The following is a 24,561-nucleotide window of genomic DNA, read 5'->3' on the forward strand; positions in this document are numbered from 1 at the left end:
AGGGCCTTTGCTGTGTAATTTGACAAAAGTGTGTTATGCTTATTTTAGCTGGAAAGACAGGGAAAGGTATCCCCTCTGGTGGACTGAACTATGTCACTCAAAATAAGTGTTGGAATCCTAACTCCTAAACTTGTAGATGGGGTCCTGGTGGCACAGTGTTTAAGAGCCTAGCTGCTAACCAAAAAGGTCGGCCCCTGGAATCTACCAGCTGCTCCTTGGAAACCCTATGGGGCAGTTCTACTCTGTCCTATAGGGTTGCTATGAGTTGGAATCAACTCTATGGCAATGGGATACTGTAGATATAATCTAATGTAATGTATATAAATTACCTTACATTTACTCTGATATAATGTAATCACTTTCCATAATACAATCTAACGTAGTATAATCAATCTGTTGAGGTCATGACAGTGTAGGGTGGGTCCTAAACCTAATCACTTCTGAGTTACATAAGAAGGGGCAGGAAGACAGATGCCATATCAAAATAGCCAAGGAACACCTGGGCCTACGGACTACAAAGGAATTGACATGGCTGAAACCCTGATTTGGACTTTCAGCCTCCAGAACTGTGAGAAAATGTCTGTTGTTTAAAGCCACCCACTTGTGGTATTTCTGTTACAGCAGCACTAGGAAACTAAGACACCCACTTAGAGTGAGCCCTCACTGAAGAAACTTCCAAATTGGCTCTTGTTCCCAGCATTAGGCCCAGAGGGTGGTAGAGATGTCCCAGTCATGGCCCAGCTAACCTACTGGTGTCCTGACATTTGCCCGGATCCTCCCTCCCTAACCTAGGTGAGTGGAGCCAATCGGGTGAGCCAGAGCAGGAAAGAGTGCTCCAGGGACGCCATGGCAACATGGGCAATGGCAACACACTGCCCTTCACCCCCACTCTGGCCTGGGGATGGCAGGAGACCAGTTTTCCTACAGCTGCCATTTCAACTCTGGCTCGTTCCAGCTCCAGGGTGGAATGAGTGAGTAAGCAAGAGAAGGAGGAAGAACCTGGCACAGAGCAGGCTGGGGCTGGCACCTCCCATTTGTGGTGGCTGTGCTGAAACCACGGTCTCCAGAGAAACATGAACGGGGCTGTGAAAACGGCCAGCTGGCCCTGCCTTCCCGGCCATGGAGAGGCCCCAGCAAGGGGCAGGAACCTCACTGCAGGTTACTCCTTTCCCCTTTGTCTGAGAAGAGGGGAAGACAGGTTCCCATTTGAGTGACCCATTTCCATCTCTGCACCTCTCTGTGGTAGTGACATTGGGGTATAGTTGCCTGCCACCCATCTGGCAAATATTGGAGTGCGTACTATGTGCAGGCACCACTCCAGTTGTTGGGGATAGAACAACAAACCTACAATTCCTGCATTTTGGGGGCTTACATTTGAGAGCATAATTAAGAATTGCCTTTTATTATAAGCCGTATTATATGGCTTTTCCCTCAATGTTATGGATTGAATTATGTCTCCCAAAGAGATATGTTGAAGCCCTAAACCCCAGTACCTGTGAATGTAAGCTTGTTTGGAAATAGGGTCTTTGAAGTTGTTATGGGTTAAGTCAGCATGAGGTCATACTGGGGTAGGGTGGGTTCTAATCCAGCATTAAGTGGTGTCCTATAAAGAGAAGAAGAGGTATAGAGGCAGGGGGACACAGAGGGAAGACAGCCACGTGAAGACAGAAGCAGAGACGTGGGGTGGTGCATCTTATCTCTAAGCCAAGGAACACCAAGGATCACTGGCTGTCACCAGAAGCTAGGAGAGAGGCATGGAACAGATTCTCCCTCAGAGCCCTTAGAAGGGATTAACGCAGAAGCTGATTTCTGACCCCTAGCTTCCAGAACGGTGAGACAATAAATTTTTCTTTTTATAAGCCACTCAGAGTACCAAGTACATTGGCGCTTTGTTCCAGCAGCCAGAGGACAAATACATCCATCTCACCTCTGATCTCACTGAGAGAAGGAACAGATTCGCTTCATCTCTAGCTTCTCCAGGGAGCCTAGTACAGTGCCTGGCACTCACTAACGCTAGCTTTACTGTCACTGAGGAAACCCCCGGACAAGATTTGTCCCCAAAGCCAGGAGCTCCTTTTCTTGCTGCCAAGGCCCTGGTAGAACCTACAGGAACAGAGCAGGGACAGCAGCTCAATGCCATCTGGTCACACAGCAAGCCTGTGTTGGCCACACAGTCCATGCTGCTTCCTAAGTGCAAGAGAAGTCCATCCTGGGTAGGTTTTCCACTCAAGTTGGGAAGTGGGCGCAGTCACGGCACTTTCTGGTATTGCTACAGGAAAATGAACCCCCAAGCACATGAAAAAGATCGAAATCACTGCTCAAAGATGCAGATCAGACAAGCACCAACCACCACATAGGCACAATTTTCCTCGGGAGGAATTCCCCAGAGGCAGGTTACCGGGACACAGGAGGAACTCTGAGTGATTAAAATGCACAGATGTGCAACGGACCCACAACAGAAGCAAAGGGCTTGCACATAACCAGCGCTCAATAACACGCACGTAGCCGGTATATCCGGAAAGCTCCTGGTGACTTGAAAGCAGTGCCCTTACCCAGCGCATACGTGGGGCCTGAGAAGCCACGGTCCTCGCTGAGGCCAAGGAAGGGAGAAACCACTTGCTTCACCAGCTCCTCCAGCTGCAAATAACTCTCACTTGGGCCTGTGGGCTCATGAACACTCTGGAAATGAACATCCGAAATAGACAAAGGTCAGTCAAACTCTCCGCAGCCAGCTTGGCAGTTAGTCGGCAGATCCTGTTTGTCCTACTATGAACAGGCAGAGTCCCTGGGTGGTACAAACACACAATGCACTTGGCTGCTAACCAACAGGTTGGAGGTTTGAGCCCACTACTCAGAGGTGCCTCGAAAGAAAGGCCTGGAGATCTATGTGCAAAAAAATCAGTTATTGAAAACTCCATGAAGCATAGTTCTACTGTGACACACATGTGGTCCCCATGTGTCAGAACTGGCTCAACAGCAACTGGCTTTAATGTATACTGTGTGTGTGGCACAAAGGTTGGCAGTTGGTAGGTATGTTTCATTACACAGAGACAGGCCTTCCTGCAGGACCATCACCTGGTGACAGTGCTCACCTGAGGGGCTGGATCAATTCTCCTTCTAAACAAACACCCCAAAGGAATCACCTCTCATTGCCAAAATATTAAAAACAGGAGGGTGGACACCCAGCCCTCCTTTCCTGACCTTCCTATGAGAACCCCCAAAAGCTCCTTTTCTAGACTCTTATTTGAGATCCAGGCTCTAATTTATGCTTCTCAGATCCAAGCTGCCCACGTTTCCATTCTACTCCACCCCACTTCTCTTCCATAAAAATACTTGACCTGGCATTCCAGCCAATGACACCTACTCTCATCTATTAGACAACACTTCTTCCCTGCTCCCTCCTCTGAGACCACAGGAAAGGGGGAGAACGTCCAGAACAACAGCTGAGCTCAGAGAGCCAGAGAACAGCAGTAGCTGGTGGTAGGGGGTCGGAGCCCATGCCTGCCATTCCATCCCTGCTGTGAGGATGACATGGGGTCCCCACCAGCCTGAGCAAGGATGACACCTTCCTCCCTGAGGAAGAGATCAGAGTTGATGCTGTAACATCTTGTTAGGGCTAGGAGCAGAGTTGGGGGAGATCACCTTTTGGGGGTCTGCCTAGCCCACAGCCCTGTTCTCTAAGAATTGTGCACTCCCACTTGTAGCTGAGGCTATGTTTATACTACTTGATCCTACTCAAGGTCATAGCTAATTGTGCAAAGGGGAGTTGTCTACCCAAAGCTGGGCCAATTCACCCCAAGCTGGGAGGAAAAATGTTCTCTCCACTCAGTAGCTGAGAGGCCTTGGGCAAGCACCTAAACTTCTTAGGTTTCAGTTTCCTCATCTGTAGAATGGAAATAACAGCAATGCCCACCTCATAAGGTGGTAGCTTGGATTATCTGATCAATAAAACAATACACTTAAAAAATCCTTGGATTGTGCCTGGCATATAGCTAAGAACCAATAAATGTTGACTCATACTCCTATTGTTGATTTAAAATTGAGACTGAGAGACACCAGGCAAGCATCCAGGTAGTCTCTTAGTAGAAAAGATATGAACACATGAGCTGTGGGATGCTCCCTTCAGTCAGGTGCAAATTAAAGCACTGGACACAATTCTGCAGAGATGAAGAGAGAGACTTAGTCTAAGAAAGACCAGGAGAGGGAGCAACAGTCAGAAACAAGAAAGACAGATACAAGTAGAAACCAATAAACAGAGAAAGGCTGGTAGTTCTGCTGCCTGACATGGTCTTGTTTCTGGCTGCAGTCACTCATGAAGCCCATCTGCCCCGGTAACCCTCCAATGAGCTCCTGGTGTGCCTTGAGCTAGTCTGAGGTGGGCTTTTTGTTGTTTCTTGTAACTTGCAGCTCCCTGACATAACCAGAGAGGAGAAGGGCATTCACTTCCTGAATGACAGGACTATGCTTTCACATCCCACTGTGATCTCAGCACTGAGCACAGTGCCAGCATACTCAATGCGTGTACATCAAATGAACACATGAACCAAAGAACACAGACTAATAAACTAAAGAATAGTAAAGGTGGTTCCTGGCACTCTGGTTATTTGGTCTGTCTCCTCATGTCCTGCAGTGGCAGTCCCATCCCTCACTCCTTTGGCATTGGGACCACGTCTGAGGCCACATCCACGCCAGGGCCTCACCTGCAGGATAAGCAGCATCTGGACAATGGATGAGGGCAGCTTGGACTGAGCCAATGGCAGCAAGTCACCCAGCTTCGCCTTCAGCAGGACCAGGTCTCGGAAGCCCAGCAGGGAGATCTGGCGGATGGTCAGCTCCTGGCCCTGGAGAGGGGAGAGGTGGGAGGGTCGGGAGGTGAGAGCTTGTTGGAACTGCCACCAACGCCATGGGTTTCAGGACAGTGAATGTTTACGGAGTATCCAGGATGGGGCCACTGTAGAGCCTCACGGGGCTGTCAAAGAGTAGAAGACCCAGTACCTGCCCTCTGGGAGGTAAAGGTTTTTTAAGATCAGACATGAAGTAACTTGCCTAGATGACCAAAAGATGATACAAGACACATATAATAGGGGTCATGGTGTCCAAAGTACTAAGTATCCAGAAAGGAGGAAAAGAGAGGAAGACAGGGAGAAACAAGAGAAAATGTGGCCACCAGGGCCCCACATTCAAGTAGAACTGCCCCATAGGGTTTCCCAGGCTGCCAACCTCATTCAACTTCATTCATTAAATACCTGAGCACCTATCATATGCCAGGAGCCCTGGTGGTGCAGTAGTTAAGAGCTTGGCTGCTAACCAAAAGGTCAGTAGTTTGAATCTACCAGCCACTCCTTGGAAACCCTATGGGACAGTCCTACTCTTTCCTGTAGGGTTGCTAGGAGTCGGAATTGACTTGACTTGAGGGCAATAGGTTTCATCTTGGTTTTATACAGCACACAACAAAAATCAGTTGCTCTTGGTGAAACCAAAATATCAGTAGGGTACTCTCCCAAACAAGACTTAGCTTCCCATTCCCCAAGTCTGCCAAAGTTTAAGGAAGCTTTACATTTCCTATAACTCCTTAGGGTTTTATAAACACACGGGCAAGACACGAACCATGGCCTCATCTACCCTGAGACCAGAAGAACTAGATGGTGCCCAGTTATTGCCACTGACCATTCTGGTAAGGGCCACAACAGATGGATCCTTATAGAATGGGAGAAATATGTGGAATGGAACCTCAAATTCTTAAAAAAAAATTCAGACTTATTGGACTAGTTGAGACTGGAAGCTTCCCTGAGACTATTGCTCTGAGATACTCTTTAAACCTTGAACCAGAACAAACTCGAAGTCACCTTTTAGCTAAATAACAGATTGGCTCACAAAATAAAGAATAATCACCTGTGAGTACTGTGCTCCTTTAAAAAATCATCTATGAGACCAAATGATTAACAGTTACTTTAGAACAGAGATGAGAAGGTAAGGGGACAAGGAAACTAGGTTAATGGAAATGTAACAACTTGAATGGAAATAACGAGAATGTCCATGCATTGTGAAGAATATAACCAGTGTCACTGAACAATTTGTGTAAAAATTGTTGAATGGGCAACTAAACTGCTGTGTAAAACCCTCACCAAAAACACAATAAAATCATTTAAAAAACCGAATTAAGCTACCAAATGCAAAAAAAAAAAGAAAAACAAGGGCATCCCCAGGCATACTATCTCTGCATCCCTCTCAGCCCCAGGGGCAAATTATCCAATAGGCAAGGTAAACACAGTGCTTATCTTGCTTATCAGATCATCTGTCTGAACAATCTTACTATGGATTAGTAAGTAAGCACAAGTAAGCCCATGCTTACCTTGCTCACTGGGTCATCTACCCCTGTCAGGAATTATAAATTTGAAAAGAGGCTTTGATTCTGTAGGAAGGTGCTGTGGGATCAGGAGACTGATGCCAGCCATATATAGAAGCAGGCTCTTTGATACGGTAAAAAAAAAAAAAAAAGTGAAATTCTTCAGTACAGATGATCTGGTAAGAAAGGTAAGCACCATGCTTACCTTGCCTATTGGAAAATCTGCCCCTGCCAGTCCCCCTCCCAACAGACATGCACAACCACCACCCGTGCCTTATAGGCTCAGTTTAACCACTCCCTCTGTGTTGCCTTCTCTGTTACCCCAGTGGCCGTGATCTGCACCCCCTCTCCTTTGCAAGGTCTTACGATTTCTGTTTTCTACACCACATCCCAGCACTCGGCACTGACTGCCTTGTCTCATATTTATCCATACTCCTGCTTTATTTCAGGGCTCCTTTCATTTTTTTTTTTTTTTTTTTACCAAGATAGAAAACTGAAGGCAAAGTTCCACCCCCCGCCCCCTTCCCGAACACAGTTGTTGCTGTATGCCATCAAGTTGATTCTGACTCATAGCGACCCTATATGACAGAGTAGAATTGCCCCATAGGGTTTCCCAGGCTGTAATCTTTACAGCAGCAGATCACCAGGTATTTTCTCCTGTGGAGCTGTTGGTAGGTTTGAACTGCTGACCTTTTGGTTAGCAGCTGAGTACTTAACCACTGCACCACCAGGGCTCCTTTTGAACATAGTAGACACTCAAAAATATACTTGTCAGATGAGAAAGTAGGTCTCATGCAGATACTGAAACCCACAGGAGTTATGAGAAGGACTCAGCTGGACTAGCAGGCACCTCAGGAGACATTACTATCAGTAGGGAGAACCCCTAACCTCAGTGGTTCTCCAGGTGTGGTCCCCGGACTAGCAGCAACAGCATCCCCTAGAAAATTGTTAGAAATAGAAATTCTCAGCCTGAGTCCACATCTACTAAACAAACCAGAAACTCTGAGTGAGGCCCAGAGTCTGCATTTACCAAGCCTTCCAGATCATTCTGACACACCGCCCTGTTTACCTGGTCACTCCAACCAACCACATGATCAAAGGCCCCAGGATGAAATCACTCTAGACTTTGAACAGAAATTCTTCAGCAGTGAAAAAAAAAAAGAAAACATTTCACTGGGATCTGGGAAGAACTACGGACCACTTCCCCCAGCCACCTTCCTGGGAGGCCAGATGCTATCACAAAACAACACTGTGTGGACCTGCTGACTGGAGACCATCTGACATCACTCAGGCAGTGCTGCTGTGAGGAATGCTTGCTAACAAATAATTCATTAACAGGGCACAGAGCTTGTCACGCCATATGCGTTCAATAAGTACTGCTGTTGAATCAAATGCCATTTGTTCCCTTCAAGAGCACTTTTTAATGTAGTTTCAACCAAGAGGTTGGCAGTTCAAATCTGCCAGGCGCTCCTTGGAAACTATCGGGCAGTTCTACTCTGTCCTATACGGTCGCTATGAGTCGGAATCGACTCGATGGCAGTGGGATTGGTTTGGTTTGGTCATTATTTTGTTCCTTGTTACAAAAGTATCCATTTCACATATTACAAACCTATATAATGTAATCTGACATCATGATATAACCCAAACTGTGCTCTACAGTTTTGTAAATATTCCTCTAGATATTTCTCTTTCTCTCCATTTAAAAAGAATTTACAAATGGAGCTAGCACCATGTTGAATACACTAAATAAGTTGCCTTATTTAACTACAAGGCACTTTTACTTGGTTTTATTTTTTCAATATCCCTGTAAAGTTCGGCAATGAACATTATCCCTGTCTGACAGATGAGGATATTGAAGCACCAGGTGAGAACCCAGGGCTCTTTGGTACTGTATGATACTGGAAGCTGATAAACCAAAAAACCAAACCTGGTGCCATCAAGTTGATTCCGACTCATGGAGATCCCATGTGTTACAGAGCAGAACTGATCCATAGGGTTTTCTTGGCTGTAATCTTTACGGAAGCAGATCACCAGGACCTTCTTCCACAAAACCACTGGGTTCTAAAAAATGGTGGCATGGGGGCAGCAGCATCTGACCTCCTCTAACCTCACGAGAGGGAGAGAGAATCACCGTCAGCATCAGCCCAAGGCCTATTCCTATGATGTGAAGGTCAGACATATCGCTACCTTTCAACATTTTTACCAAATTCTGACACTAACCACCCCTCCCACCACACTCTCTACTTCTCTGCTGGGTTTGATAATTTTTTGCAATGGCCATACGGAACTCAAAGACAATACTCATGGTTATGGGGTTTATTAGGGAAGTAACAGGTTACAATTCAGTACACAGTTCTTCGATCAGGACACCCACTTCTTAGCCGTGTCTGTAAGTAGGCCTCTCTCTGGCCCTTGGCCTTGCCTCCGCCCTGCTTGGGCAAGTGTTACAAAGCTCTTTAGCTCTGCCAGTAAGTGCCTGGAGGCACCCCACTCCACCAGTAATCCTCAACCCAAAGGCACTCAGCTCCCTCACTCCATGGGTCAGCACACCCACTGTAACCGCCTTGCTTTGTGGGCTGAGAAGCCCACCGCACTGTCTCACGCTAGTCTCTTGGTTCTGCTGCCACTTCTCGCCATCTCCAATGTTACAGCTCTGTCTCCTGGGTCTGGGAGGTTCTTAGCTCAGGGATTCTGGGTCCAAAGGACACACTCCACTCCTAGCTCTTCTTTCTGGTAGTAGTGAGGTACACCCCCCACCCCGCTCTCTTTTAAGCCTAGCAGGCAAAACTGACCAATCCCTCATTAGGGTTCCATATACCTTATTTGCATGGTCCCACCCCCACAGGGTTCCATGCACCTTATTTGCATTAGTAGCAAGCTGTCCGATTCCCTTGGTGGACCACAATCACCGCATTTGCATAGTCCTACTCAATCATTATGTGTAAGTCACAAAGACTATGGCTAAAAAAACCAAAGCCACTGCCATCAAGTCACTTCCGACTCATAGTGACTCTATAGGACAGAGTAGAACTGCCCCATAGAATTTCCAGGGAGTGCCTGGTAGATTCACACTGGCCAGCCTTTTGGTTAGCATCCACAGGTCTTAACCACTATGCCACTGGGGTTTCCAGACTATGGCCCCAGTTAACACACCCAGTGCCATCGACAGGGCCATATTAAGTAATTCACTGCACTGCAGTACTTGAGTGCAAACCACTTGCACCAGCCACCTAGGGATTTCTGGAAGCTGATAGAACATATCCAATTTTTTATTCATTAATGAACAAAAGTAAAATGATGTAAAAACAGAAATGTTTGATTTAAACTGCAGGAGGTGGGGAAAAAGGAGGAGGAAACCTGGAGCAGGTAAACCTGCAGAAGCTTCTCCTAAACAGCAATTTTAGTGGAAATGGAAGTTTTCATTTCTAGAACCCTCTGCCTCAACAACTGTTAGGTCATTTCATGGAACTGACTTTCCAAGAATTCTCTACAAGGGCACCTAGAAGGACTCTCCACTTCCCAGCACTGCACTTCAGGTAGAGACAATCTTAGCTGGCTTGTAGTTTTGGTTTTGTTTTTAAATCATAAGAAAATTTCACAGGAAAAGATTAAAACAGTCCAGAAGAAGGGCTTGAGATGAGTAACAGAAGTCCTCTTCCCTTAATCTCTTGTTATCCCTCCACAGTGGTAACCACTCTTTCCCCCACCCCTTTACCAGGTGGGTAAATATTTTTCTTTCTTTTTTTATTTGTTTTTGCCAATTCAACATTTTTTAGGTGTATAATTTAATGATATCAATTACATTAATCATGCTGTGCAACTCCCACCCATAATCATTGCCACATTTTCTATCACCATCAACAAAAACTCATTGCCTCCTAAGTAATGGCTCTCTCTCCCCTCCCTTCCTCCCTCCCTCCCTGGTAACGACTAATACAGTTTGGTCTCTATACGTTTGCCTGCCTACTTCTGTTATTTCATATAAGTGAGATCATCAATATTTGTCCTTTTGAGATTGACTTACTCACTGAGCATAAGGTTTTTGAGGTTCATTCATGTTGTAGCAAGTATCAAGATTTTATTTCTCTTTATGGCTGGGTAGTATTCCATTGTATGTATGTATCGCCTTTTGTTTATCTGTGCATCCACTGGCGGATACTTAGGTTGTTTCTACCTCTTGGCTATTGTAAATAGTGCAGCAAGGAACAGTGGTGCACCTGTCTGTTCGCTTTGCTGCTTTCAGGTCTCTTGGGTATATACCAAGGAGTAGACCTGCTAGGTCATAAGATAGTTCTATGTTTAACTTTTTGAGGAAATGCCAAACTGTTTTCCACAGAGTCTGTACCATTCTGCATTCCCATCAGGAACGGATAAGGGTTCCAATTTTTCCACATCCTTGCCGACAATCGTTATTTTCTTTTTTTTTAATCTTACCCATCCTAGTGGAAGTGAAGTGATACCTCATTGTGGCTTTGATTTGCATCTCTCTAGTGGTTAAGTGCTACGGCTGCTAACCAAAGGGTTGGCAGTTCAAATCCACCAGGCGCTCCTTGGAAACTCTATGCGGCAGTTCTATAAGTCGGAATCAACTCGATGGCACTGGGTTTGGTTTTGTTTTTTGGAATGGCTAATGGGAAACCCAGATGGCATAGTGGTTAAGTGCTTTGGCTGCTAATCCAAAGGTCAGCTGTTCAAATCCACCAGGTACTCCTTGGAAACTCTATGGAGCAGTTCTACTCTGTCCTCTAGGGTCTCTATGAGTCGGAATCAACTCGAGGCAATGGCTAATGATGTTGAGCATTTTTTCTTGTGCTTGTTGGCCATTTCAGTGAGTAACCACTCTTAAAGGTATTTATTCATATCTGAATTCTTCCAGAAAGTTTTTAAATACATAAAATCACATATATAACCCTTTAAACACACATAGAGACTATACTTTTCCCACTGTTCTGTACTTGCTTTTGTTTAACTTACTATATCTTGGACATCGTTTCATACCAGCACGTGCTGATCTGCCCCACTCTTCTTTAAGGCTGCAAGGCTGCAAGATGAACATATTCTACTTAACCAACCATCTCCCGACCAAGATGCCTCCATTATTTTTCCTACAATGCTGTAATAAATATTTTCATCCATGTCCCTCTGGGCACTTTTAGCAGTATATCCAGATTATACTCCCTCAAAGCTAAACTGCTAGATCAAAATATGCCTCTAAAAAGTCTTAACCCAAAACCAAACCCATTGCCATTGAGTTGATTCGGACTCATAGTGACCCTATAGGACAGAGTACAACTTTCCCATAGAGTTTCCAAGGAGTGCTTGGTGGATTCAAACTGCCGACCTTTTTGGTTAGCAGCCGGAGCTCTTAACCACTGTGCCACCATGGTTTCCAAAAAGTCTTGCAGATCCTGCCATACTGCCCTCCCAAAAGGTTGCATCATCAATCTATACTCCTAGCAGCAGTGCATGACAGAGCCTATTTCTTCATACCTATTGAGCGGATGATTTTCTAAGAAGGATGATTAAGAAAATACAGGCCATACCTCCGCTTAGGCAATGCCAAAGGGCTGCCCGATGCTTCCATTGTGTAATACCAGACATACGGCGAACACTCAAGAGTTACCCATTCCAAATCCATCTGCTTAGTCCATAAAATGTGAAACACAGATTGAAATAACTGGCTCATCAGCTAGGATTTCAACGCTCTTTTACTGAACACAGAATAATAATATTGATGATGACAGCAACTTTTTTTTAAACACCGTCAAGTGCTAAACTAAGCACTTTTCCTGTATTACCTCGCTTAATCTTAACCACCCTGTGAAGCAGGTATTATTGTCTTATAGAAGAAAACTGAGGGAGGGGAAGGTTACCTTCCCCAAGGTTACCAAGGAGGCACTGGTGATTCAGTGGTAGAATTCTCGACTTCCACGTGGGAGACCCGGGTCGGATTCCTGACCAAGGCACCCCATGTACAGTGACCACCCATCTGTCAGTGGAGGCTTGGGTGTGGCTCTGATGCTGAACGGGTTTCAGTGGCACTTCCAGACTAAGGTGGGGTAGAAAAATAAAGCCTAGTGATGTGCTTCTGAAAATCAGCCAGCGAAAATCTTATGGGTCACCGTGGTCTGATCTTCAACCGACTGTGGGGATGGCGCAGAGCCAGGCAGTGTTCTGTTCTGTTCTGTTGAGCATGGGGTCACCATGAGTCAGGGGCCGACTTGATGGCTGCCAACCACAAGTGGTGGAGTGAGGGCTTAAACCCACATCTGCCTAATAATATTGAGGCTCATGCGCCGAACCACTCTGTTCTTTTTTAGTAATATTTCATTGTGTTTTCAGTGAAAGTTTACAAAGCAAAACAGGTCCCTTTCAGCAAGTTCTATGCAAATTGTTCAGCGACACTGGCTACATTCTTCATAATGTATCAACATTCTCATTATTTACATTTTGGTTGTTCCATTTCTAGTCATCTAGAAATCTTATTCTCATCTTTGCTGTAAAGTCATTGTTGACCATTAGGTCTCATATGGATGACTGCTCTCTCTTCTTCTTGGGTGATACGGTCCTATCCCCACCTCCTCCCCAGGCTGTTCTGCTGCCATCACCCGTTCACGTGAAATACCAGCAGTCACTTGGACATAGGCAAGGCATGGATAGTTATAGTATTTGTCCTAGAGAAGATGAAAGATTTTGCCTTCGGAGCTTCTGCTTCTGAGCCCAACCTTAAATACTACATGCTTACAAGAAAAGCCTAGATTTATAAGTGACCAGAGGGCCATGTTGAACCAGTGCCCGGCGCCTCCTGTGTTTAAAAGGCAAGCTGACTCAGGCCCAGGACAGCAACGTGGTATAACCATTTACGTAAGAACTGGCTTCAATATCAAAAAAAAGAAAAATATCACGTATCATTAATCCCATCAAGACACAGGGCTTTATCTTAAGAACCCCTTGCTGGTCCCCAAAGTCATAAAGACCAAAATCTGCTCTCTCATGTTGGCAGGAAGTAGTTTTATGGGAGGGTGTGGGGTACCCAGCTTACACCAGTCTGCCATATAAACAAGTTAATCATTCCTGTCTCAGAGGATTATCTGGGGCCATTAACCAGGACACTGACTTGTCACCAGGCCTAGGCCTAGTCATTGCTTCAGCCCACAGTGAATCAGAGAAGGAATTCATACTAACCCAGAATCAGCTATTCTGTTGTTTTAGGCTGGAAAAAAAAAAAAAAAGTATAACAAAACCAACCTCCTTCCTCTAGAAAACTAAAGAAACGCATATCTGTGTTACTCAAAGTACAATCTCCTTTCCCTAGGCTAAGCACAGATAAAAAGTGAAAGCTAAAAGGATTCCTTTCCATAAAAACATGAGTATGTTAGTCTGGGTCAGAACAAAAAGGGGGAAGGAGGCACAATCTGTCTCCATCTTGGTGCTCACAGCAATCCTTGATGCCCAGGAGCTATGATTGTCCCCATCTCCTCTCAAGAGTCCCTAGTCACATTCTGAATTTATCTCGCCCATGCCTAGTCTCAGCTAACTGTATAAAACAGGGGTGTTGTTGTTGTTCGTCACTGTCAAGTTGGCTCCAACGCATGGTGATCCCATGTACGATGGAACGACACATTACCCAGTCTTGCGTCATCTTCACAATTGCTCAAGTTCACTGTTGGGGGCACTGTGTATTTTGAGTGCCTTCCAACTTAGGAGCTCATTTCCAGCACTGTATCAGACAATGTTCTATTGTGATCCATTGTGTTTCCAGGCCTTTCTTCCTAGTCTGTCTTAGTCTGGAAACTTCACTGAAACACGTTCACCGTGGGTGACCCTGTTGGTATCTGAAATACTGGTGGCATCACTTCCAGCATCATAGCAACAAGCAAACCACAGTAGTATGCCAAACTGATATATGGGTTGTGGAAAATGGGTAACACCCTCAAATGCCCTTAGAGGTTGTTAGGGAAAGGGAGAAGCTAGGCAGGTAGGGGAGGTGACAAACGATAGCACAGAAGCACAAATCAAGCAGGAGAAGGGGGCAGCGTGGGGATAGAGGGTTTCCATCAACTGTTGCTAGATCTTATAATTTTTCAAAAGAAGCAGGACAGGAACCCTCCTTAGACCTGCACAACTGGGCTGCTCCCTACCTCTCAGTTGTAGAGGATCGCTCTCAGCTCCCCTCTGACTATATAGGAGAATGCCCACTCAGATCCCACACTCCCCATTCTAGACCTATTCTGGGTACCTGGATCTTGGAATTTCCTGGGAAGTGCCCCTAAGAGAGGACTTAGGCCTGCTCATCTCCACCCCCCAGCTGTTGCTGCTGCAGGGTTGCCAGATACAATATAGGCCACCCAGTTAGATTTGAGTAATTTTTTAGTATAAATATGTCCTAACTATTGTATTAATTATTGTTTCTCTGAAATTCAAATTTAAGTAGACACCTTGTATTTTTATTTGCTAATCTGGCAACCCTACCCCCAGGTCTGTCTTCCTAAGAGAAGAGCCAGTGCTGGCTGAGGGACGACTATCACAGGGAGGAGGAACGTGCGTGGAGACAGCGGTTAGACTGTCTATGTAAGTGCTGTAAAGCCTCTCGCAGGGGTGTAGGCTGGAAGTGAGGATGGGATGATGAAGGGGAGTGGGCTATAGGCCAGGGGCTTCCGTCTGCACTCTCGTACTAGAAATGTTAGGGGCAGGCCTGAAACACGAAGTGGGTCTTTAGGCATAACCTCCCCATTTTTGAATATCTGATATGTATTTAATGGAATTCCAAATTCCTTTCCAACGCTATTGAGACCAAACAAATTATACCTGCCCTTCCCTCTGGGGTAAGGTAATTCCTACCATCACTAATTGCCATGTCACTGTTCTGCTTCCCAAGACTACACTTTAACAAAGTCCTTCTAGACATGAAGCTTTAACCTTAGCGGGAATATCAGAACAGTGAGCACACAATGCAGAGCAAGTGTGTGTGAGACAGCCAAATATTTCGGAGCAGAATATCTGTGATTCAACCTTCCTTAAAGCCAACTGGCATTGAGTTGACCTGACTCATGGTGACCCCACATGTCAGAGTAGAACTGTGCTCCCTAAAGAGTTTCAATGGCTAATTTTTTGAAAGTAGATTGTCAGGTCTTTCTTCCGAGGCACCTCTGGGTGGACTCAAACCTTCAACCTTTCAGTTAGCCCGAAAAAAACCCACTGCTGTCGAGTCGATTCTGACTCACAGCGACCCTACAGTACACGGTAGAACTGCCCCTTATGGTTTCCAAGGAGCATCTGGTGGATTGGAACTGATGACCTTTTGGTTAGCAGCTAAACTCTTAACCACTACGCCACCAGGTTTTCCTTCAGTTAGCAGTGGAGTGCACTAACCGTTTGCACCACCCAGGGACTCTTCAACCTCCCTTTGTTGTCGTTAGTTGCCAACAAGCCAGCTCTGACACATGGCAACCTTATGTGTAACAGAATAAAACGCTGCCTGGTCTGCGCCACCTTCATGATCGCTGGTATGTTTGAGGCCACTGTGGCTCCTATTCTGTCAAGTCACCTCCTTGAGGGTTTCCCTCATTTTTGGTGACTTTTTACTTTACCAAACATGATGTCCTTTTCTAGCAATTGGACCAACCTCCCTGAGAGGGTGGCTATTCTGACCTGGCAGTGATCAGCCCTAATATTTGCCTCTGCAGAAGGGTGGAAGGAAATTAAAAAAAAAAAAAAAAAGCGCTGAAGTAGAATGAGCTAAGGTCACATAATAAGAATACGAGCCCTATAGAGGCATCACCGGTCTTTTACTCTAAATCCCTCATTTTATAGGGGGTGAAATGGAGCTATACCCACAGAAGTTAAACAATTATGCCCAAACACACACACTTAAACACAAGCCTCCCAATTCCTAGTCCAATGCTCTTTCTACTACATCATGTGACTTCACATCTTCAAGGATCCGTCTGGAGGACAAGGAACATTACTCCTTTCCCATGATTTGGAAAAAAAGGGAAACTTGCTTTAAAAAAAAGGAAGAAAGAAAGAAAAGAAAACAGTCTTCCTCTCCCATCTTCTCTATTTCTGCGAAGTAAGGAAAAAAAACAAACCACTCCGAGAATATAACGGCATATTCAAAACCAAGAGGGTAACAGGAACCTACAAATTGCTGGTTATGCAGCCACTCTTCTTTGTTTGAACTTAGGTGCTAAATATAGAATCACAGGGCCCACAAAAGATCTTCAGGGTCCTCAACCAACTGACAGTGCCCAATCGCCAGGTTCTTCCCCATTTGCCAGGAGGCCCCTGGTTGCAAAGGCCAAGAAATAAGACAGATTGTTGAGGCCACAGAAGGTTGTTACCCAAGAGACTGACCTGAACTGGATAAAATATTGCCTGCAGAGTGGGGAGGGTCTCAGTGAAGAAGTGGTCCCAGACTTCAGCCAGAACCTCAATGCGATTTTCACCTACACAAGGGGAGAAGACAGGAGGGGAGAAAGAAACAAAAGAGCTTGTCATTAATTGCAGGAAGGGCTAGGAGACAGTTCCATCTCAAATACAAAGCTGCATCTGCCAGAAACTTGCAGCTAGGAGTTAAAGCCCAGGGTGGAGAGGTGAGGGGCGGCGAGGTCTTCTTTCCCAGCTAAGACCACCAGTCATTCTCAGAACAAAAATATATTCAAAGTCTCCCAATGACTCATGCAGAGATCTAAACTCATACTTCACTAATAAGACCCTACAGGCAAGGATGAGCATTTGGAGTAGGGGGAGAGGAGAGGGCGCTTCCGGTATTTGATCTACAAGGTATTACCACAACGTGACGGATAATTGTATGTGTGCACCAGGCTGGGCTATGGTGCCCAGTTTGGTCAAACACTAGCCTAGAGGTTGCTATTTTGTAGATGTGGTTAACACTTAGATTCAGCTGACTTCAAGTAAAGGATATTAATTCTCAATAATGTGGATGGGGCTCATTCAATTAGTTGAAGCCATAAGAGCAAAATCGGAGGTTTTTTGGAGAAGGAATTCTGCCTCCAAACTATAACACAGAATCCTACTTGAATTTCCTGTCTACTGGCCTGCCCTACAAAATGTGGACTGACAGCCCCATAATCACATGGGCCAATTCCTTAAAATCAGTCAGAGTCTGCTCACTATTTATCTCTGTGTATCTACATATATAAACCCAGTTAAGCCAGCTGCTGCCAGGTCAGCTCTCATTCGTGGTGACCCCTGTGGGTCAGAGGAGAACTGTGCTCCACAGGGTTTTCAATGGCTGATTTTTCAGAAGTAGATCGCCAGGCCTTTCTTCCAAGGCACTTCTGGGTAGACCTGAGCGGCCAACCTTTGGGTTAACAGCCAAGTGCATTAACGGTTTGTACTACCCAGGGACTCTCTTTCTATATGTCCTATTTCCCATTGGTTCTGTTTCTTTGAAGAAGCCTGATTGACACATCCGCAAAATGTGGGATCAGACAGGAAGACTTGGCTGGAAATACGCAAAAAGGCCTTTCTATCCCTCAATCCAGAAGAGGGAGCTGAAATCTTAAAAATCATATAATAATTGCTATCATCACATGAGCAGTTACTACATTTTCAGGCACTTTGCTAAACTAGTTATCTGTAAGATTATCTCATGAAATAGACTCTATTATCCCCATTTTACAGGCTCAGAGAGGCCAGGTAACTGGCCCAAGGTCACACAGCTAGAAGGCAGGCAGAGCTGGGATTCCAGAACCCATGCTCTTGACCAGCCTCATCCAGGGAGCTCATGTGCACTGTGCTATACTGGTTTGTTTCTTAAATTGCTAAGACACCAGCTTTATTCTAGGTTTGAGCTGTCTATCGAGAGAGGTAGAAAGAAGGCCCGGAAACTGTCACCTCCACCCACTGCTTTGCAGTCACTGGGAGGACAGCATTCTCTAAAGAGGTCATCCATAAAACAGAGCACCCGCCTCCTGCCTCTGTGCCCCCTTGCCCCTAGATCAGGAAGCCTGACCTCTGGCCAGGTACCACCCCTAACCATATGCACATGGTCACCCAATATTATTGGAAGGCTGTGTGAGACTTTGCATCTGCAGAAAAGATGGACGCACAAAGAGAAGCCTGCATGATGGGTGCTGTCTAATGACCTAGATAACAGAGCTGACTGGGCACTGTCTTTGCTCACTGGAGGCCAAGAAACTGGGTTAGCCAAGATTAGACACTGGGAGATGCATTTGGCAAAGCACTGCCAGTTTCACCGAACAACTCTTGATTCACTTTGCATCTTCGTCTGTTAATTTAATGGGCAATAAAAGCAGTGGCTGGGGAGAAAGAAAAGAACAAGGGCGTGACTAGCTGCCAGCGGGGCCAAAGACGTGAGATGTGGAAAGGTCAGAATGAAATCCACTGGGGAAAAATGCAGACCCACAGCACCTTCTAATTTCCTTGCCAAGTGCCAGTCACTTTGCTGGAATCACCCACTCACTTCTCTGTCTCCTTCACTAGAATGGGAGACGGCGCCTGGGCTCTGTCTTTCTGGTCACCATTACATTTCTAGTGCTTAGCATGGTGCCAGACACAGCAATAAATCAATTTTAAAAATCTTTGTTGAATGAAAAAATGGCAAGTACTAAGTGCATGGGTTTTTGCAGATGTTAGGGCTGGTGAGTAGAAGGAGGTTACCATTTAACCCAAACAGTACAGAACGGGAGTTAAGAGCTAGCTCGAACGTTTTCCTCTGCTTAGGGTCAAAAAAACCTCTACAATGTGGTCTACACAGCCCAGGACAGTCTGCCTCCTTCTTCTGTGTCTTCATCTTCGTCTGTATTCACTTCAGTCTTCGGACTATAATCATGTGGATTTTATTTCTGCCCCTCCCACTCACTGTGCTCCCTCATGCCACGGGACATTGGCATGTACCAGTCCCTAGGCTGAGACCATTCTTTCCCTCCCTTTGTTGCCTAACCTGCTGCTGTGTATCTTTCTAGTTTCAGCTGCAGTATCATTTCCACAGGAGAGTCTTCCCCCATAGGTCAAATTCCCCTGCTATGGATTCTATTCTGAGTACTTGTTCCAGCTGCAGTTTTCTATCTGGTGATGATTTGATTGATAATCTGTCTCCAGTACCAGTTTATGGGCTCCACAAGGACCTGTGATCCTATGATGGTTTGGGTTACCAATGTGTCCCCAGGACTTAGCCAAGTGCCTGGCACATAGGAGACGGTCAATAAATGTTGGCTGAATGCATCAGTCAATCACCGTCCTCTTCTCAAATGCAAGTTATGCTAGTCCACTGCAGGGCAGGGTCAGGGGTGTCAAAAGGACTACCTGAAATGTTAGGTCACCCTGCTTCCTAAAACCAAGGTGAACCCCAATACCTGGACATTATATCCCAAAAGGAAAAGAAGCAAGTCCAGCTCCTTGTGTTGATGGCTTTATCCTAAGCCTTTCATCACAGAGACAAGCGAGACTTTGCTGAAGGAAGAAAAGGAGAGGAGAATCCTGCAGGTCCCCGGCAGTGCCTATAACAACCCCTTCACCACCAGGAAGGAAAGCCCATCAGCATGGGAGGTAGTCTTGGACCCGGCAGCAGTAAGGAGCCTCCTGGGAACCTGGTCTAATTGCTGGCTGCAAACTTCAGAGAGTAAGGAAGGTTTTGGAAAGTGTTCAGAGAAGAACATCAGACAGACACAGGCTAACAGGTAGCCCTGGGGAAGAAGGAGTTAAAGGAAGGTGACTTCACCTCCAGAAACAGCCCACAAGGGAAAGACTTAGTCCCTGCAAAGCTGAAGGGAGTTTGAATGGAAGGTTCTAGATGACTGTCCTATAAAAACTGTCCTCTAATGTACCACAGGAGTTTAGATCTCCAGAGGTATACAGGATAGGTATAAGAACCTTCCTAAAAGTCAGGGTCATTAAAGTTCTAGAAAAAAGATTACTGAGCCATGGTAACACAGATTCTCCTGCTCAGAAGAGAACAACAAAAGGCCATAAGAGCTGCCAGTCCCTTCTGCAGCAATGTGGCAGGGATGTACATATGTAGACATCCCACTAAACATGTAAATAAAGGGATGTTTGTCCAGCCATTGAAGGCTAGATCATATCTGTTGCCTTCAAACTTTATTTTATAGCAAAGGAACCTTCCCCCACCCCTCAACAAAAACTTGCTTGGAGTTCTAATAACATAAAATTGAAAAGTAGAGACGTTCTGGTTGAAGATGTGAAGGCCCCTTCGCTGTGTGGAAAGGCCCTGAGACCCAGACGCCTGGGACAAGGGGAACCCAGATAGAAGACCCTGGCCTGGTGCTCGGTCTTCACCCTCTGGGGCACAAGCACAGAAGCTCCGGTGATCTCTGTTCATCCCGTCTGGGTCTGTTTGTGAGCTGTCACTCTGAATGTGTCTGTGTTGCTGTCACTTAGGTAACAGACACTCAACTTCTCCCTTGGAAGGGCACTTGAATTTCCAGCTTTACTCGGTACCTTTTTCATAAAGCTGCTTTTCCACATTTCCAAGAGCATGACTTAATTACTTCAATATGAATAATGTGGCCAGGGACAATTTTCATTTTCCCTTCCTTGCTAGGCAGCAGCCATCTTCTACACCTGTGTACTAGCTTGACTGGAAAATGCCAAAGAGCCACTGTACAAACTTCCTGGTCAAAACAAGTCACTTAAAAATAAGGCCTTGGGTTCAGTGGATATTTATAAGGTCGAAACTGTCACAGGATAGATGTATTTAAGGAAAATAAGGCTACAGGTTCAGCCAACTCTCACATATACAGAAGTTAATTTTCTAATACCTGTTCTGTCAAAGGTTTGGTGAGCACTCGTGTGCCAAGCACTGGAACTTTCCAGTTGTCGGTGTCTCCTTGTTCTTCCTACTTTGTCTTTCTAGGAACCACTTCACTAATCTCTTTCTCAGGGAATGGGAAGAAAAAAGGAGATGATATGAAACCTAATAAGTTAGAGTCTGGAAGTTAAGTAGTCAGTAGGCTAGAGTAGGAGAATAAGAAGGAACCAATTTGTGTACCTGTTACATGCCAGGTATAATACTGCTCCAGTTATGTTCCTTACACTCCCTACAACTCCAGGTCCCATTTTATCATTTTAATAAGTGATAAAAACCAAGGTGAAGGGAAGCTAATAACTTGCCAAAAGTCATCCAACAAGTAGGCGGCAAGCTAAAATCAGGACCCAGACTGGTGAGAGCTAACAGCAGCCCCTGGCAAAGAAATGGCGTTGGCCCGTTCTTGCCTTCGATGCCATCTCAGTCTTCATGCAGTGTTTTTCTATCCTATCAATTGGGCCACAAAATCTTTTAAGGCCAAGGAATTTCCCTTTGCCTACCAAATCATACCCCATTTAAGTGGGTGCCTGCTTAGTCTAATGTTTCCCAAACGGACGACTGCTGTCCTTTATGAGGTATTATAAAGGTCCATAGGAAATAGCAAGGAGCCCTGGTGGCACAGTGGTTCGGCTCTTGGTTGCTAACTGAAAGGTCGGTGGTTTGACTCCACCAGCTGCTCCATGGGAGAGAGATGTGGCAGTCTGCTTCTATAAAGATTTACAGCCTTGGAAACCCCCTGGGGCAGTTCTACTCTGTCCTACAGGGTCGCTATGAGTGGGAATTGACTAGACGGTGCTCAACAACAACACAGGAAATAGTGTACAGGTTCAGACCAGAGGGAGTAACAGGGCAGGATCCACAGTATAATTTAATCCCCTCAAAGGAGACCACCAGTAGGCATCCCATGGAGAAACCCTCCACTTAATAAGGTCTCCAAAGAAACCACCCCAATGCCACTTCATTCTTCTAAACAGGGCTCTGACTTGCACTGCCGTGGCTGCATCAAATCGATGTGCTGCCACCTAGTGTTGGAGAAGAAGCATACAAGGTGAATCGCTGACTTGGAGCCTGCCACTTTTGGACAGAGGCATTTCTTTCAGCTGTCCAGACATCAAAGGTTGAGTCACAGAGGCCCTGTTCTATGAGGGCTGCCTTGGACTTGCCTTCACACAGTTTAATCTTCTCCTCCACAAAGAACAGTCCTTTTGCAAGAAGCTGGTTCTGCCAAAAGAGAACAAAGAACATAAGAGTTGGGCTATTTCGGAGCACCAGAGACAAACCATCTTCCACTTCCAATGGGCAAGGGCGCCGAGTTCTAGGCACTTGTGTGCCAGGGACTCACGCCTCCAAGTTTAAGAGGCCTTTTGTGTTCTCGGAAGGCCAAGGCCTCAGGAGAAGACAGTGGGACGTTCCATAGCAAAAAATGGAGATGACGATCACACCCAACCGCCACCCCCACCCATCAAACCAGGAGAAAAGTTTGAATGAATTCACTATTGTGGACAACCAACGTCCTTCAAACCCTTAATGACTAAAACTCAGAAAAGGGAATGTTGGGGCAATGAGAAATTATGCAGAAATAATAGATTTACTTAAAAAGATAAACTCAGGGTTTCTCACAATAGCATGAAAGTGACTACGCGCAAAATCTCTAGGACCAGCGAGTACGTGTCCAAAGGTGTGTGCCTGGGAAAGGTGTGGAGAGCAAAAGTTAAGTCCTTTTGCAACCGTAACTAACAAATGTTGAGTGTTCTGTGTATTTCAGAGGCTTTATATGCTTCATCTTACCCAACCCAACCCTCCCAATGATTGTTTCAGGTTGGTGATATTCTTCTTATTTTGTTGATTGTCAGCTAGAGTAGAATCCAACTTTTCTCTTGTCCCACTCTCTGCTGGATGACACTGACACACCCCAGCCAGAGGGCTTCAAGCCAAAACCCAATTACACAGGATAGCAGCCACCTAGGAAATGATTTGGGACTTGGAACTGGGCCCATTGTTACTTAATGCATCCCCCCCACCCCATAAATGAACTTGACATGGAATAAACAGCACTTCAGTGAAGTGGTAGAGAAGCTGGGAAGTGAAAAACAGCTGACAGACCTATTTTTCCCAAGACACAGAAAAATAGGCTGCAAACAGGAAAATGAGGCTCGGCTAGGAACAATGCAAGCAAGGATATCTGGGGAAAGTCATCCAAAACCACCCTGTCTTTGGTGGGTGGGAAAGACCCAGCTTATCCTGGGTAATCCCAGAGGGCAGATAGGAGGAAGCAGGGGGAGGCAGAGGAGAGGCTAGACTTTGGTGCTTTGGGGCTTGTCAACACTGTTCGCCTCCTGTCAAACAGGCATTTCCCGAACCCAGTCAGAGCGACCCAGAGAAATGGGTAACCAAGAAGGCTGAGGGGAGGGAAGAACAATGCTAATCCCATCTCTCGGAAGGATGAACTTTCCGCACCTAGTAGGGATTCTGTAAATGGTAACCACCTGTCACTTCTAAGAATTCACAGTGATGATGATGACAATAATAGGAAGAATGACAGCAGGGTCATTTATTGGTTTTTTTTTTACTCTCTGTCAGGCACCGTATTATACTCTTTTCATGTATTATCCAACATAACCTCTGCCACTAACCTATCCCGTTTTTACAGATGAAGAAACTGAGCCTCCAGGAAGCAAGTGTACATAGGGTCAAACAACTAGCAGATGTGAGACCAGAATTTGTACACAGGCTAATCTGAATACAAAACCCATGTTTTTTCCCTGTTACATCTTCTGGTTTCCTTTAGCAATAATAATAAAAATATTAAGATAGTAACGGCTACCATTTGTCGACTCCTCAGTATATGGCAAGGACTTTACATATGTCATTTCATTTAATAACCACACCAACCTTATGAAGTAGGTACGATGATTACAGGTAGATCACTACTAAGAAAACTGAGGTTCAGAGAGGTTAAATAACATCCCTAAGGTCACACAGCTATTACATGTTCTAGAAAGGATTGGAATCCAGACCTACCTGGCAGAAGGGCTGGGGCACTTTACCATCATGCTCTCCTGCCTGGTCAACCGAAGAGGCTTCTTATGTCTTTGCTCACAGGGAAGGAAGGCGGGGCCCATATCAGGTTCACAGATACTGTGGGCACTTGGCTCGGCAATCTCGACCATGTAACTAGGTTTTACCACCAGGCTTCCATGGAGCTGGGTCACCTATGCTGCCTCCTATTGCCCAATCCTGCTTTCTGCCTCCCAGAGGTACTTTTTCTGGGCCTTCCTTACCCCTGTTGTTGGTGGTGGCTGCTAAGTTGATTCTGACTCATGGCGACCCCATGTGTGCAGAGTAGAACTCCACCGTAGGGTCTTCAAGGTTGTGCCATTTAGGAAGCAGATCATCAGGCCTG

General features: G+C 45.6%; 1 protein-coding gene across 7 annotated transcripts in view; it reads right to left on the bottom strand.

The window, feature by feature from the left end:
- The window catches only part of PRR5L (proline rich 5 like), a 95,271-nt gene that overhangs the window by 10,163 nt on the left and 60,547 nt on the right, over positions 1-24,561 (bottom strand). For all 7 annotated transcript variants that reach the window (XM_003412275.4, XM_023550707.2, XM_064288265.1 and 4 more), the window contains 4 exons: positions 22,322-22,379; positions 16,703-16,794; positions 4,701-4,841; positions 2,553-2,679 (listed from right to left, as the gene is read on the bottom strand). In XM_003412275.4, coding sequence (XP_003412323.1) covers positions 2,553-2,679; positions 4,701-4,841; positions 16,703-16,794; positions 22,322-22,379 — 418 coding nt within the window. The remainder of the gene's footprint in view (positions 1-2,552; positions 2,680-4,700; positions 4,842-16,702; positions 16,795-22,321; positions 22,380-24,561) is intronic.

Source organism: Loxodonta africana, chromosome 7 (assembly GCF_030014295.1).
Source record: "Loxodonta africana isolate mLoxAfr1 chromosome 7, mLoxAfr1.hap2, whole genome shotgun sequence".
NCBI classification, from domain to species: Eukaryota; Metazoa; Chordata; class Mammalia; order Proboscidea; family Elephantidae; genus Loxodonta; species Loxodonta africana.